This window comes from Ranitomeya variabilis, chromosome 6 (assembly GCF_051348905.1).
Source record: "Ranitomeya variabilis isolate aRanVar5 chromosome 6, aRanVar5.hap1, whole genome shotgun sequence".
Classification (NCBI taxonomy): domain Eukaryota; kingdom Metazoa; phylum Chordata; class Amphibia; order Anura; family Dendrobatidae; genus Ranitomeya; species Ranitomeya variabilis.
Window position 1 is genome coordinate 23,205,606 of NC_135237.1, and position 16,316 is coordinate 23,221,921.

Genomic DNA, 16,316 nt, shown 5'->3' on the forward strand with positions numbered 1-16,316 from the left:
CCGTCTCCCTCCCGCACTCACCTATGCGCTGCTCCGGCCGTCTCCCTCCCGCACTCACCTATGCGCTGCTCCGGCCGTCTCCCTCCCGCACTCACCTATGCGCTGCTCCGGCCGTCTCCCCCCCGCACTCACCTATGCGCTGCTCCGGCCGTCTCCCCCCCGCACTCACCTATGCGCTGCTCCGGCCGTCTCCCTCCCGCACTCACCTATGCGCTGCTCCGGCCGTCTCCCTCCCGCACTCACCTATGCGCTGCTCCGGCCGTCTCCCTCCCGCACTCACCTATGCGCTGCTCCGGCAGTCTCCCTCCCGCACTCACCTATGCGCTGCTCCGGCCGTCTCCCTCCCGCACTCACCTATGCGCTGCTCCGGCCGTCTCCCTCCCGCACTCACCTATGCGCTGCTCCGGCCGTCTCCCTCCCGCACTCACCTATGCGCTGCTCCTCCGGCCGTCTCCCTCCCGCACTCACCTATGCGCTGCTCCGGCCGTCTCCCTCCCGCACTCACCTATGCGCTCCTCTGGCCGTCTCCCTCCCGCACTCACCTATGCGCTGCTCCGGCCGTCTCCCTCCCGCACTCACCTATGCGCTGCTCCGGCCGTCTCCCTCCCGCACTCACCTATGCGCTGCTCCTCCGGCCGTCTCCCTCCCGCACTCACCTATGCGCTGCTCCTCCGGCCGTCTCCCTCCCGCACTCACCTATGCGCTGCTCCGGCCGTCTCCCTCCCGCACTCACCTATGCGCTGCTCCTCCGGCCGTCTCCCTCCCGCACTCACCTATGCGCTGCTCCGGCCGTCTCCCTCCCGCACTCACCTATGCGCTGCTCCGGCCGTCTCCCCCCCGCACTCACCTATGCGCTGCTCCGGCCGTCTCCCTCCCGCACTCACCTATGCGCTGCTGCTCCGGCCGTCTCCCTCCCGCACTCACCGGCAGACAATAGGACACTGCTGAAGGGCAGACAGCTCTCTCCTCTCAGGCAGCAGCGCAGTCCTGCGGGCGATACCAACTCCACGCCAGCAGGGGGAGCTCTGCCCGCAGCAGTCACCTCCGCCTGGATTTCAGCCGCTTCTCTTTACCTCCGTCTAGAGATAACAGATTCACACAATTGTGGAAGAACATTACATTTCTCCTCATTGATCCGTCAGCGGTCGGTATAAGCGGCATTTATAGCGCTCCCCCGGGGCTGTGCGGAGTGGTGTGTGCCGGGAGCAGGCTGCGCTCGGGCTCGGCTGCCAGCACTTGTCATGGCCGCGCTCCGGTGATGGCCGCACACTGACGCGTTATCCGGACACATTGGATCTCCGGCTTCTCGTGTATCCAGAGTCCCCGGAGCCGCGGCAGCAGCAGCAGCATGGCGCCCGGGAGAGGAGGCGAGGCCACCGAGGAGGAGAAGCAGCTGGTGGCCGTCATCTCCAAAGGTGGGCGAGCCGGACCGGGGGCAAATGGGGATCTGTGGGGGACGCACTGTTATGGGGGGATCTGTGGATGATGCACTGTTATGGGGGATCTGTGGGTGACGCGCTGTTATGGGGGATCTGTGGGGGACGCACTGTTATGGGGGATCTGTGGGTGACGCGCTGTTATGGGGGATCTGTGGATGATGCACTGTTATGGGGGATCTGTGGGTGACGCGCTGTTATGGGGGGATCTGTGGATGATGCACTGTTATGGGGGATCTGTGGATGATGCACTGTTATGGGGGATCTGTGGGGGACGCACTGTTATGGGGGATCTGTGGGGGACGCACTGTTATGGGGGATCTGTGGGGGACGCGCTGCTATGGGGGATCTGTGGATTAGGCACTGTTATGGGGGATCTACGGATAATGCGCTGTTATGGGGGATCTGTGGATGACGCACTGTTATGGGGGATCTGTGGAGGATGCACTGTTATGGGGGATCTGTGGCTGACGCGCTGTTATGGGGGATCTGTGGCTGACGCGCTGTTATGGGGGATCTGTGGCTGACGCGCTGTTATGGGGGATCTGTGGATGACGCACTGTTATGGGGGATCTGTGGAGGACGCTCTGTTATGGGGGATCTGTGGATTAGGCACTGTTATGGGGGATCTACGGATAATGCGCTGTTATGGGGGATCTGTGGATGACGCACTGTTATGGGGGATCTGTGGAGGATGCACTGTTATGGGGGATCTGTGGCTGACGCGCTGTTATGGGGGATCTGTGGCTGACGCGCTGTTATGAGGGAACTGTGGCTGACGCGCTGTTATGGGGGAACTGTGGCTGACGCGCTGTTATGGGGGATCTGTGGATGACGCGCTGTTATGGGGGAGCTGTGGGTGACGCTGTTATGGGGGGTCTGTGGATGACGCGCTGTTATGGGGGATCTGTGGGTGACGTGCTGTTATGGGGGATCTGTGGATGACGCGCTGTTATGAGGGATCTGTGGGTGACGCGCTGTTATGGGGGAATCTGTGGATGATGCACTGTTATGGGGGATCTGTGGGTGATGCGCTGTTATGGGGGATCTGTAGATGCGCTGTTATGGGGGATCGGTGAAGGATGCACTGTTATGGGGGATCTTGCGAGTGACAATGTTACGGGGGAGCACGCGGCTGACGTGCTGTTGTTCGGGGGATCTTTGTACTCCGCCGCTGCCCTGCTCTCTGTATTTGGCTGCATGTCGATGTTGCTGCAGTCAATCACTGCTCTGCTTGTGTGGATGGCACAAGCCCCTAAACTCACTAATAGGCTGCAGCGCTGGTGATGAGATGAGACCGCTGCAGCCAAACAGTGATAGGGGGAGGGTAAGTAGTGCTCAGTTTGTTTTTTTTCACGTCTATTGCAGTAAATGGAATACAGTTTTGTTCAAGTGTTCACGTAGCGGTGCGTCCCCCTCGGGGGGCTTTGACCTGTCAGTAATGGACCTTCCGCAACGATCAGCACAAAACTAAAATGTCCTAACCCTCATGAATGTGTGAGGAACCTGCAGAGCTGATCATCCTGAGCTTCCTGATTCATGACTAGAATGATAACTGCAGTGCGGACCGACACCTCAGACAGCAGCCCTATAGGCAGGAACCTGGAGCCGGCTACTCTTATTCCTCTTTCTGTTATTTCTGTATTATAACAGTGTAATATTTCTATATTATTTGTTTTTAGTCTTATTTTGGGGGCAGGGTGCGAATATAAAATCCGAGCCCCCCACTAATCTGCACTAGACATAATTAAAGCGATAATCTCCAGTGATTAGAGCCGGCAGACGGCAGATGACCCCGCTCCGGCTGTAATTGGGAAGATGGAGAATTCAGTTCTGTGACTAATCTCTCGCCGGTCTGATCTGCGTCCTGTGAGTGATGAACGTCCTCTAAACGTAATATTCCAATAATCTGGGGTTATATAGGTTCTGATAGCACTACCTGCCTGTAAATGATGATGGCACAGATAGTGCTGCCTCACTATAACCCTTATTAAATAATGTAGGTGTAGATAGTACTGCCTCTCTTCTGTAAATGGTGATGGCACAGATAGTGCTGCCTCCCTGTATCCCTTATTATATAACGTAGGTGTAGATAGTACTGCCTCTCTTCTGTAAATGATGATGGCACAGATAGTGCTGCCTCCCTGTATCCCTTATTATATAACGTAGGTGTAGATAGTACTGCCTCTCTTCTGTAAATGGTGATGGCACAGATAGTGCTGCCTCCCTGTATCCCTTATTATATAACGTAGGTGTAGATAGTACTGCCTCTCTTCTGTAAATGATGATGGCACAGATAGTGCTGCCTCCCTGTATCCCTTATTATATAACGTAGGTGTAGATAGTACTGCCTCTCTTCTGTAAATGGTGATGGCACAGATAGTGCTGCCTCACTGTAACCCTTATTATATAATGTAGGTGTAGATAGTACTGCTTCTCTTCTGTAAATGGTGATGGCACAGATAGTGCTGCCTCACTGTAACCCTTATTATATAATGTAGGTGTAGATAGTACTGCCTCTCTTCTGTAAATGGTGATGGCACAGATAGTGCTGCCTCACTGTAACCCTTATTATATAATGTAGGTGTAGATAGTACTGCCTCTCTTCTGTAAATGGTGATGGCACAGATAGTGCTGCCTCACTGTAACCCTTATTATATAATGTAGGTGTAGATAGTACTGCCTCTCTTCTGTAAATGGTGATGGCACAGATAGTGCTGCCTCCCTGTATCCCTTATTATATAACGTAGGTGTAGATAGTACTGCCTCTCTTCTGTAAATGGTGATGGCACAGATAGTGCTGCCTCACTGTAACCCTTATTATATAATGTAGGTGTAGATAGTACTGCTTCTCTTCTGTAAATGGTGATGGCACAGATAGTGCTGCCTCACTGTAACCCTTATTATATAATGTAGGTGTAGATAGTACTGCCTCTCTTCTGTAAATGGTGATGGCACAGATAGTGCTGCCTCCCTGTATCCCTTATTATATAATGTAGGTGTAGATAGTACTGCTTCTCTTCTGTAAATGGTGATGGCACAGATAGTGCTGCCTCACTGTATCCCTTATTATATAACATAGGTGTAGATAGTACTGCCTCTCTTCTGTAAATGGTGATGGCACAGATAGTGCTGCCTCCCTGTATCTCTTATTATATAATGTAGGTGTAGATAGTACTGCCTCTCTTCTGTAAATGGTGATGGCACAGATAGTGCTGCCTCACTGTAACCCTTATTATATAATGTAGGTGTAGATAGTACTGCCTCTCTTCTGTAAATGGTGATGGCACAGATAGTGCTGCCTCACTGTAACCCTTATTATATAATGTAGGTGTAGATAGTACTGCCTCTCTTCTGTAAATGGTGATGGCACAGATAGTGCTGCCTCCCTGTATCCCTTATTATATAACGTAGGTGTAGATAGTACTGCCTCTCTTCTGTAAATGGTGATGGCACAGATAGTGCTGCCTCCCTGTATCTCTTATTATATAATGTAGGTGTAGATAGTACTACCTCTCTTCTGTAAATGATGATGGCACAGATAGTGCTGCCTCCCTGTATCCCTTATTATATAATGTAGGTGTAGATAGTACTACCTCTCTTCTGTAAATGATGATGACACAGATAGTGCTGCCTCACTGTAACCCTTATTATATAACGTAGGTGTAGATAGTACTACCTCTCTTCTGTAAATGATGTAGGCACAGATAGTGCTGCCTCACTGTAACCCTTATTATATAATGTAGGTGTAGATAGTACTGCCTCTCTTCTGTAAATGATGATGGCACAGATAGTGCTGCCTCACTATAACCCTTATTATATAATGTAGGTGTAGATAGTACTGCCTCTCTTCTGTAAATGATGATGGCACAGATAGTGCTGCCTCACTATAACCCTTATTATATAATGTAGATGTAGATAGTACTGCCTCTCTTCTGTAAATGGTGAAGGCACAGATAGTGCTGCCTCACTATAACCCTTATTATATAATGTAGGTGTAGATAGTACTGCCTCTCTTCTGTAAATGATGATGGCACAGATAGTGCTGCCTCCCTGTATCCTTTATTATATAATGTAGGTGTAGATAGTACTGTCCCTCTTCTGTAAATGATGTAGGCACAGATAGTGCTGCCTCCGTGTATCTCTTATTATATAATGTAGGTGTTGATAGTACTGCCTCTCTTCTGTAAATGATGATGGCACAGATAGTGCTGCCTCCCTGTATCCTTTATTATATAATGTAGGTGTAGATAGTACTGCCTCTCTTCTGTAAATGATGATGGCACAGATAGTGCTACCTCCCTGTATCCGTTATTATATAATGTAGGTGTAGATAGTACTGCCCCTCTTCTGTAAGTGATGTAGGCACAGATAGTGCTGCGTAGATAGCACTGCCTCTCTTCTGTAAATGATGATGGCACAGATAGTGCTGCCTCACTGTAACCCTTATTATATAATGTAGGTGTAGATAGTACTGCCTCTCTTCTGTAAATGATGATGGCACAGATAGTGCTGCCTCCGTGTATCCCTTATTATATAATGTAGGTGTAGATAGTACTGCCTCTCTTCTGTAAATGATGATGGCACAGATAGTGCTGCCTCCGTGTATCCCTTATTATATAATGTAGGTGTAGATAGTACTACCTCTCTTCTGTAAATGATGTAGGCACAGATAGTGCTGCCTCCCTGTATCCCTTATTATATAACGTAGGTGTAGATAGTACTACCTCTCTTCTGTAAATGATGATGGCACAGATAGTGCTGCCTCACTGTAACCCTTATTATATAATGTAGGTGTAGATAGTACTGCCTCTCTTCTGTAAATGATGATGGCACAGATAGTGCTGCCTCACTGTAACCCTTATTATATAATGTAGGTGTAGATAGTACTGCCTCTCTTCTGTAAATGATGATGGCACAGATAGTGCTGCCTCCGTGTATCTCTTATTATATAATGTAGGTGTAGATAGTACTACCTCTCTTCTGTAAATGATGTAGGCACAGATAGTGCTGCCTCACTGTAACCCTTATTATATAATGTAGGTGTAGATAGTACTAGCTCTCTTCTGTAAATGATGATGGCACAGATAGTGCTGCCTCCTTGTATCCCTTATTATATAATGTAGGTATAGATAGTACTACCTCTCTTCTGTAAATGATGTAGGCACAGATAGTGCTGCCTCCCTGTATCCCTTATTATTTAATGACTTTTGCATCAGGGGACTCATGTGCTTGACACCTACGCTTATATGCATTGTTTTTGTCCCAGCGATGCTGTTGCTCTTCAAGAGTCTCATTTGCCTGTTGTTGTCTTCGACGTTGTGCCTTTGCTGCTTTCCTTTCATTTTCATTGGTGTACTTTTTGGGAGGAGCCATGTTAGCGTTAATATTTGCTTTTTAAAGGGATTTTCCCACGAACAAAAGTTAATTTTAAAAATTGTCTGTGTCTGACCGTGTACAGAACATACCACAGCTCCTGGGCAGGGGAGGAAGCAAAAGACAATACTGACATTACCTCAGGAGATCACAGAGGATACATTTTGTGAGGTAAAATATTTTTTAAAAACAGTCAGTGAAATATTTTTCCTCACAAAATGAATCCGCTGTGATCTCCTGCTGTAATGTCAGCATTGTCTTTTGCTTCCTCCCCTGCCCAGGAGATGTGGTATGCTCCGTACACAGTCAGACACACTCACCCCTGTGTCTGACCGTGTACAGAACATACCACAGCGAGTGCTTGGCTGACTTGTATCCTCGTGTGAGCGAGCGCTCGGCTGATTTGTACCCTCGTGTGAGTGAGTGCTCGGCTGATTTGTACCCTCGTGTGAGTGAGTGCTCGGCTGATTTGTACCCTCGTGTGAGCGAGCACTCAGCTGACTTGTATCCTCGTGTGAGCGAGTGCTCGGCTGACTTTTATCCTCGTGTGAGCGAGCGCTCGGCTGATGTGTACCCTCGTGTGAGCGTGCGCTCGGCTGACTTGTATCCTCGTGTGAGCGAGAGCTCGGCTGATGTGTATCCTCCTGTGAGCGAGTGCTCGGCTGACTTGTATCCTCGTGTGAGCAAGCGCTCGGCTGACTTGTATCCTTGTGTGAGCGAGAGCTCGGCTGATGTGTATCCTCGTGTGAGCGAGTGCTCGGCTGATTTGTACCCTCGTGTGAGCGAGTGCTCGGCTGATGTGTACCCTCATGTGAGCGAGGGCTCGGCTGACTTGTATCCTCGTGTGAGTGAGAGCTCGGCTGATGTGTATCCTCGTGTGAGCGAGCGCTCGGCTGACTTGTATCCTCGTGTGAGCGAGCGCTCGGCTGATTTGTATCCTCGTGTGAGCGAGCGCTCGGCTGATTTGTACCCTCGTGTGAGCGAGCGCTCGGCTGACTTGTATCCTCGTGTGAGCGAGAGCTCGGCTGATGTGTATTCTCGTGTGAGCGAGAGCTCGGCTGATTTGTATCCTCGTGTGAGCGAGCGCTCGGCTGATGTGTACCGTCGTGTGAGCGAGCGCTTGGCTGATTTGTACCCTCGTGTGAGCGAGTGCTCGGCTGATTTGTATCCTCGTGTGAGCGAGCGCTCGGCTGATTTGTACCCTCGTGTGAGCGAGTGCTCGGCTGATTTGTACCCTCGTGTGAGCGAGTGCTCGGCTGATTTGTATCCTCGTGTGAGCGAGCGCTCGGCTGATTTGTACCCTCGTGTGAGCGAGTGCTCGGCTGATTTGTACCCTCGTGTGAGCGAGTGCTCGGCTGATTTGTATCCTCGTGTGAGCGAGCGCTCGGCTGATTTGTACCCTCGTGTGAGCGAGTGCTCGGCTGATTTGTACCCTCGTGTGAGCGAGTGCTCGGCTGATTTGTATCCTCGTGTGAGCGAGCGCTCGGCTGATTTGTATCCTCGTGTGAGCGAGCGCTCGGCTGATTTGTATCCTCACGCTCGGTCACATGTTACATGAGTAACAGGCGATGCTCCATTGTGCTGGGGGTCATCTACCGCTCCGTCACGTGCGGACCCCACTGATAACATCAGGTACTGGACACTTTGTTAGGTCCGTGTCGTCATCAGTCGTGTTCCTCCTCCGGAAACTTCAGGTGGTTGCCCCTCGTCTGCAGCAGTTATCTGCTCCTAATTTACCTTCCGGACGAGACTTGGAGACACCATGGAAACTGCAAAACTCCTGGCGGCTCCATGGTGCATGTGAGAGCGGTTCTCACGTCATAGCAAAAAATCAAAATCTATAATTCTGGAAACAATCAGCAAGGGAGCAAATCTGATCCAAGCTGTGACGGATCCACGTTTATTCATTTATTTTGCTTACTTGTATGGCGGCATCATATTCTGCAGCGCTCTACAGTCGTCATCCGTGTTGCGCTCCATCTTTTTTTGGCTTTAGGCTTTAATCCGTTAATGTAAAATGTAGCAATTTTGTACTTGTTCTTCATTACAGATTAAAAAAAAATCCTGCCTAGAAACCATCAGCAAGCGGGTCAGTCAGCCGCAACCTCCAGTTGTCAGTTTGTACAGATTCAGTGCGGCTTGTGGATCGGGGATTTCACACTACATGTGCCGGGGGCGCTATTAAAGGGAACCTGTCACCTGAATTTGGCGGGACCAGTTTTGGGTCATATGGGCGGGGTTTTCGGGTGTTTGATTCACCCTTTCCTTACCCGCTGGCTGCATGCAATATTGCCTTGCGCTGGCGTGTACTCCGGAGGACAGAGAATGAACTTCAATCTAATATTGCGGCCAGCATGCAGCCAGCGGGTAAGGAAAGGGTGAATCAAACACCCGAAAACCCCGCCCATATGACCCAAAACTGGTCCCGCCAAATTCAGGTGACAGGTTCCCTTTAAAGAGACAGCGAAGCAACCAAACAATGTACTACATGTAATATTCCATCTGCAGCAGCTTGCTGACAGTTTCCAGATTGTTGATTAGAAGCACAGAGATCCTACAAAGTTACTTTAAAACGTAAAGCCAAAGTTGCCCCCGACCCCGCACCGCCACGACCTGTCCTGCCGACTGAGTGTTTATGGACTGAAAAAGGGAAGAGGAGCATCGAGTCACCGCGGGGCGAGCCTGGTGCAGATTACGCTTATGTTATAGCGGACACACGTCCTACTTACAGCAATCAGCAGCCTGAACTCTGGATTTCTGCTCACATTTAATTGCCATTAGTCTTCCCGGTCTGTGTCCTCTGGGACGTCTCCCCCTGACGAGCTGCAGCCCCCTCCTGCCCGGGGCTCATTAGCGGCTCTTTTAGTTTCCTCATTAGGCAGAAATGATTAGTAAAGTTTCAGAATCTTTACATGTTCAATATTAACTTAAAGAATAGCAGCACGTCCCCAATACTGGAGCGTCCGAGGGCCGGAGCTGAACACAGAATAAGTCCGGAAGTGAGAGATCGATATATCAGGACTCCCGAGAGCTGTCGAGACCCCCTGATGGGGCAATAACTCAATGCTCCCCTCTACTTGTTACTCAGACATCTTCCTGTATTAACGAGATTACATCAGGAGGCTGGTACACACTGTGTGCAAACTTTACTGATCCTGTACTGCCTATATTATACCCCAGAGCTGCACTCACTATTCTGCTGGTGCAGTCACTGTGTACATACATTATATTACTGATCCTGAGTTACATCCAGTATTATACCCCAGAGCTGCACTCACTATTCTGCTGGTGCAGTCACTGTATACATACATTACTGATCCTGAGTTACATCCTGTATTATACTCCAGAGCTGCACTCACTATTCTGCTGGTGCAGTCACTGTGTACATACATTACATTACTGATCCTGAGTTACATCCTGTATTATACCCCAGAGCTGCACTCACTATTCTGCTGGTGCTGTCACTGTGTACATATATTACATTACTGTTCCTGAGTTACATCCTATATTACACCCCAGAGCTGCACTCACTATTCTGCTGGTGGAGTCACTGTGTACATACATTACATTACTGATCCTGGGGTACATCCTGTATTATACCCCAGAGCTGCACTCACTATTCTGCTGGTGCAGTCACTGTGTACATACATTACTGATCCTGAGTTACATCCTGTATTATACCCCAGAGCTGCACTCACTATTCTGCTGGTGGAGTCACTGTGTACATACACTACATTACTGATCCTGAGTTACATCCTGTATTATACTCCAGAGCTGCACTCACTATTCTGCTGGTGGAGTCACTGTGTACATACATTACATTACTGATCCTGAGTTACATCCTGTATTATACTCCATAGCTGCACTCACTATTCTGCTGGTGGAGTCACTGTGTACATACATTACATTACTGATCCTGGGGTACATCCTGTATTATACCCCAGAGCTGCACTCACTATTCTGCTGGTGCAGTCACTCTGTACATACCTTACATTACTGATCCTGAGTTACATCCTGTATTATACCCCAGAGCTGCACACACTATTCTGCTGGTGCAGTCACTGTGTACATACATTACATTACTGATCCTGAGTTACATCCTGTATTATACCCCAGAGCTGCACTCACTATTCTGCTGGTGCAGTCACTGTGTACATACATTACATTACTGATCCTGAGTTACATCCTGTATTATACTCCAGAGCTGCACTCACTATTCTGCTGGTGGAGTCACTGTGTACATACATTACATTACTGATCCTGAGTTACATCCTGTATTATACTCCAGAGCTGCACTCACTATTCTGCTGGTGCAGTCACTGTGTACATACATTACATTACTGATCCTGAGTTACATCCTGTATTATACCCCAGAGCTGCACTCACTATTCTGCTGGTGCAGTCACTGTGTACATACATTACATTACTGATCCTGAGTTACATCCTGTATTATACCCCAGAGCTGCACTCACTATTCTGCTGGTGCAGTCACTGTGTACATACATTACTGATCCTGAGTTACATCCTGTATTATACTCCAGAGCTGCACTCACTATTCTGCTGGTGCAGTCACTGTGTACATACATTACATTACTGATCCTGAGTTACATCCTGTATTATACCCCAGAGCTGCACTCACTATTCTGCTGGTGCAGTCACTGTGTACATACATTACATTACTGATCCTGAGTTACATCCTGTATTATACCCCAGAGCAGCACTCACTATTCTGCTGGTGCAGTCACTGTGTACATACATTACATTACTGATCCTGAGTTACATCCTGTATTAGACTCCAGAGCTGCATTCACTATTCTGCTGGTGCAGTCACTGTGTACATACATTACTGATCCTGAGTTACATCCTGTATTATACTCCAGAGCTGCACTCACTATTCTGCTGGTGCAGTCACTGTGTACATACATTACATTACTGATCCTGAGTTACATCCTGTATTATATTCCAGAGCTGCACTCACTATTCTGCTGGTGCAGTCACTGTGTACATACGTTACATTACTGATCCTGGGGTACATCCTGTATTATACCCCAGAGCTGCACTCACTATTCTGCTGGTGCAGTCACTGTGTACATACATTACATTACTGACCCTGAGTTACATCCTGTATTATACCCCAGAGCTGCACTCACTATTCTGCTGGTGCAGTCACTGTGTACATACATTACTGATCCTGAGTTACATCCTGTATTATACTCCAGAGCTGCACTCACTATTCTGCTGGTGCAGTCACTGTGTACATACATTACATTACTGATCCTGAGTTACATCCTGTATTATACCCCAGAGCAGCACTCACTATTCTGCTGGTGCAGTCACTGTGTACATACATTACATTACTGATCCTGAGTTACATCCTGTATTAGACTCCAGAGCTGCACTCACTATTCTGCTGGTGCAGTCACTGTGTACATACATTACATTACTGATCCTGGGGTACATCCTGTATTATACCCCAGAGCTGCACTCATTATTCTGCTGGTGCAGTCACTCTGTACATACATTACATTAGTGATCCTGAGTTACATCCTGTATTACACCCCAGAGCTGCACTCACTATTCTGCTGGTGGAGTCACTGTGTACATACATTACATTACTGATCCTGGGGTACATCCTGTATTATACTCCAGAGCTGCACTCACTATTCTGCTGGTGCAGTCACTCTGTACATACATTACTGATCCTGAGTTACATCCTGTATTATACCCCAGAGTTGCACTCACTATTCTGCTGGTGCAGTCACTGTGTACATACATTACATTACTGATCCTGAGTTACATCCTGTATTATACTCCAGAGCTGCACTCACTATTCTGCTGGTGCAGTCACTGTGTACATACATTACATTACTGATCCTGAGTTACATCCTGTATTATACCCCAGAGCTGCACTCACTATTCTGCTGGTGCAGTCACTGTGTACATACATTACATTACTGATCCTGAGTTACATCCTGTATTATACTCCAGAGCTGCACTCACTATTCGGCTGGTGCAGTCGCTGTGTACAGTGGGGCAAAAAATTATTTAGTCAGTCAGCAATAGTGCAAGTTCCACCACTTAAAAAGATGAGAGGCGTCTGTAATTTACATCATAGTTAGACCTCAACTATGGGAGACAAACTGAGAAAAAAAAATCCAGAAAATCACATTGTCTGTTTTTTTATCATTTTATTTGCATTTTATGGTGGAAAATAAGTATTTGGTCAGAAACAAACAATCAAGATTTCTGGCTCTCACAGACCTGTAACTTCTTCTTTAAGAGTCTCCTCTTTCCTCCACTCATTACCTGTAGTAATGGCACCTGTTTAAACTTGTTATCAGTATAAAAAGACACCTGTGCACACCCTCAAACAGTCTGACTCCAAACTCCACTATGGTGAAGACCAAAGAGCTGTCAAAGGACACCAGAAACAAAATTGTAGCCCTGCACCAGGCTGGGAAGACTGAATCTGCAATAGCCAACCAGCTTGGAGTGAAGAAATCAACAGTGGGAGCAATAATTAGAAAATGGAAGACATTCAAGACCACTGATAATCTCCCTCGATCTGGGGCTCCATGCAAAATCCCACCCCGTGGGGTCAGAATGATCACAAGAACGGTGAGCAAAAATCCCAGAACCACGCGGGGGGACCTAGTGAATGAACTGCAGAGAGCTGGGACCAATGTAACAAGGCCCACCATAAGTAACACACTACACCACCATGGACTCAGATCCTGCAGTGCCAGACGTGTCCCACTGCTTAAGCCAGTACATGTCCGGGCCCGTCTGAAGTTTGCTAGAGAGCATTTGGATGATCCAGAGGAGTTTTGGGAGAATGTCCTATGGTCTGATGAAACCAAACTGGAACTGTTTGGTAGAAACACAACTTGTCGTGTTTGGAGGAAAAAGAATACTGAGTTGCATCCATCAAACACCATACCTACTGTAAAGCATGGTGGTGGAAACATCATGCTTTGGGGCTGTTTCTCTGCAAAGGGGCCAGGACGACTGATCCGGGTACATGAAAGAATGAATGGGGCCATGTATCGTGAGATTTTGAGTGCAAACCTCCTTCCATCAGCAAGGGCATTGAAGATGAAACGTGGCTGGGTCTTTCAACATGACAATGATCCAAAGCACACCGCCAGGGCAACGAAGGAGTGGCTTCGTAAGAAGCATTTCAAGGTCCTGGAGTGGCCTAGCCAGTCTCCAGATCTCAACCCTATAGAATACCTTGGGAGGGAGTTGAAAGTCCGTGTTGCCAAGCGAAAAGCCAAAAACATCACTGCTCTAGAGGAGATCTGCATGGAGGAATGGGCCAACATACCAACAACAGTGTGTGGCAACCTTGTGAAGACTTACAGAAAACGTTTGACCTCTGTCATTGCCAACAAAGGATATATTACAAAGTATTGAGATGAAATTTTGTTTCTGACCAAATACTTATTTTCCACCATAAAATGCAAATAAAATGATAAAAAAACAGACAATGTGATTTTCTGGATTTTTTTTTCTCAGTTTGTCTCCCATAGTTGAGGTCTACCTATGATGTAAATTACAGACGCCTCTCATCTTTTTAAGTGGTGGAACTTGCACTATTGCTGACTGACTAAATACTTTTTTGCCCCACTGTACATACATTACATTACTGACCCTGAGTTACATCCTGTATTATACCCCAGAGCTGCACTCACTGTTCTGCTGGTGCAGTCACTGTGTACATACATTACATTACTGATCCTGAGTTACATCCTGTATTATACCCCAGAGCTGCACTCACTATTCTGCTGGTGCAGTCACTGTGTACATACATTACATTACTGATCCTGAGTTACATCCTGTATTATACTCCAGAGCTGCACTCACTATTCTGCTGGTGCTGTCACTGTGTACATACATTACATTACTGATTCAGAGTTACATCCTGTATTATACTCCAGAGCTGCACTCACTATTCTGCTGGTGCAGTCACTGTGTACATACATTACATTACTGACCCTGAGTTACCTCCTGTATTATACTCCAGAGCTGCACTCACTATTCTGCTGGTGCAGTCACTGTGTACATACATTACATTACTAATCCTGAGTTACATCCTGTATTATACTCCAGAGCTGCACTCACTATTCTGCTGGTGCTGTCACTGTGTACATACATTACATTACTGATCCTGAGTTACATCCTGTATTATACTCCAGAGCTGCACTCACTATTCTGCTGGTGCAGTCACTGTGTACATACATTGCATTACTGACCCTGAGTTACCTCCTGTATTATACTCCAGAGCTGCACTCACTATTCTGCTGGTGCAGTCACTGTGTACATACATTACATTACTAATCCTGAGTTACATCCTGTATTATACTCCAGAGCTGCACTCACTATTCTGCTGGTGCAGTCACTGTGTACATACATTACATTACTGATCCTGAGTTACATCCTGTATTATACTCCAGAGCTGCACTCACTATTCTGCTGGTGCATTCACTGTGTACATACATTACATTACTGATCCTGAGTTACCTCATGTATTATACTCCAGAGCTGCACTCACTATTCTGCTGGTGCATTCACTGTGTACATACATTACATTACTGATCCTGAGTTACATCCTGTATTATACTCCAGAGCTGCACTCATTATTCTGCAGGTGCAGTCACTGTGTACATACATTACATTACTGATCCTGAGTTACATCCTGTATTATACCCCAGAGCTGCACTCACTATTCTGCTGGTGCAGTCACTGTGTACATACATTACATTACTGATCCTGAGTTACATCCTGTATTATACTCCAGAGCTGCACTCACTGTGTACATACATTACATTACTGATCCTGAGTTACATCCTGTATTATACTCCAGAGCTGCACTCACTATTCTGCTGGTGCAGTCACTGTGTACATACATTACATTACTGATCCTGAGTTACATCCTGTATTATACCCCAGAGCTGCACTCACTATTCTGCTGGTGCAGTCACTGTGTACATACATTACTGATCCTGAGTTACATCCTGTATTATACCCCAGAGCTGCACTCACTATTCTGCTGGTGCAGTCACTGTGTACATACATTACATTACTGATCCCGAGTTACATCCTGTATTATACGCCAGAGCTGAAGTGACAAGTCTGCAAACTTCAGAGCTGAACTCTTCCTCCATTTCTTGTTGAATATCTGCACAGGTTGCCGGTAGCGTGGCTTGGACACCAGACACTGCATAACATTCTATGAGATCAGCCATTAGGGAGCTTTCTGACGTCCTACTTGCTGACTGTTTCTAGTAACAATCTGCACATTTTTACGTTGATATTAAACTTGCAGAATTCCATTTCTGCTGCTTTCACACTAGCGTCGGTACGGACCCGTCACAGTGCGTTGGGCCAACGTACCGACGCATACTGTGAAATAAAATCACAACGGGGGCAGCGGCTGCAGTTTCCAACGCATCCGCTGCCCCATTGTAAGGTCCGGGGAGGAGGGGGCGGAGTTTCGGTCGC

General features: G+C 47.6%; 2 protein-coding genes across 3 annotated transcripts in view; one reads left to right on the forward strand and one right to left on the reverse strand.

Moving 5' to 3' along the window:
* The window catches only part of BZW2 (basic leucine zipper and W2 domains 2), a 50,648-nt gene extending 49,595 nt beyond the window's left edge, over positions 1–1,053 (reverse strand). Inside the window, exon 1 of one of the 2 annotated variants that reach the window (XM_077268051.1) lies at positions 925–1,053. The gene's annotated coding sequence lies outside the window, so the exon portion shown is untranslated. Of the gene's footprint in view, positions 1–884 lie in introns of both variants that reach the window. The other variant, XM_077268053.1, reaches the window with a different exon arrangement.
* A 40-nt stretch (positions 1,054–1,093) lies between these two features.
* Positions 1,094–16,316, forward strand: part of ANKMY2 (ankyrin repeat and MYND domain containing 2) — a 52,950-nt gene continuing 37,727 nt past the window's right edge. Inside the window, exon 1 of the mRNA XM_077268049.1 lies at positions 1,094–1,415. Within this exon, the coding sequence (XP_077124164.1) occupies positions 1,349–1,415 (67 nt within the window). The 5' untranslated portion in view covers positions 1,094–1,348. The remainder of the gene's footprint in view (positions 1,416–16,316) is intronic.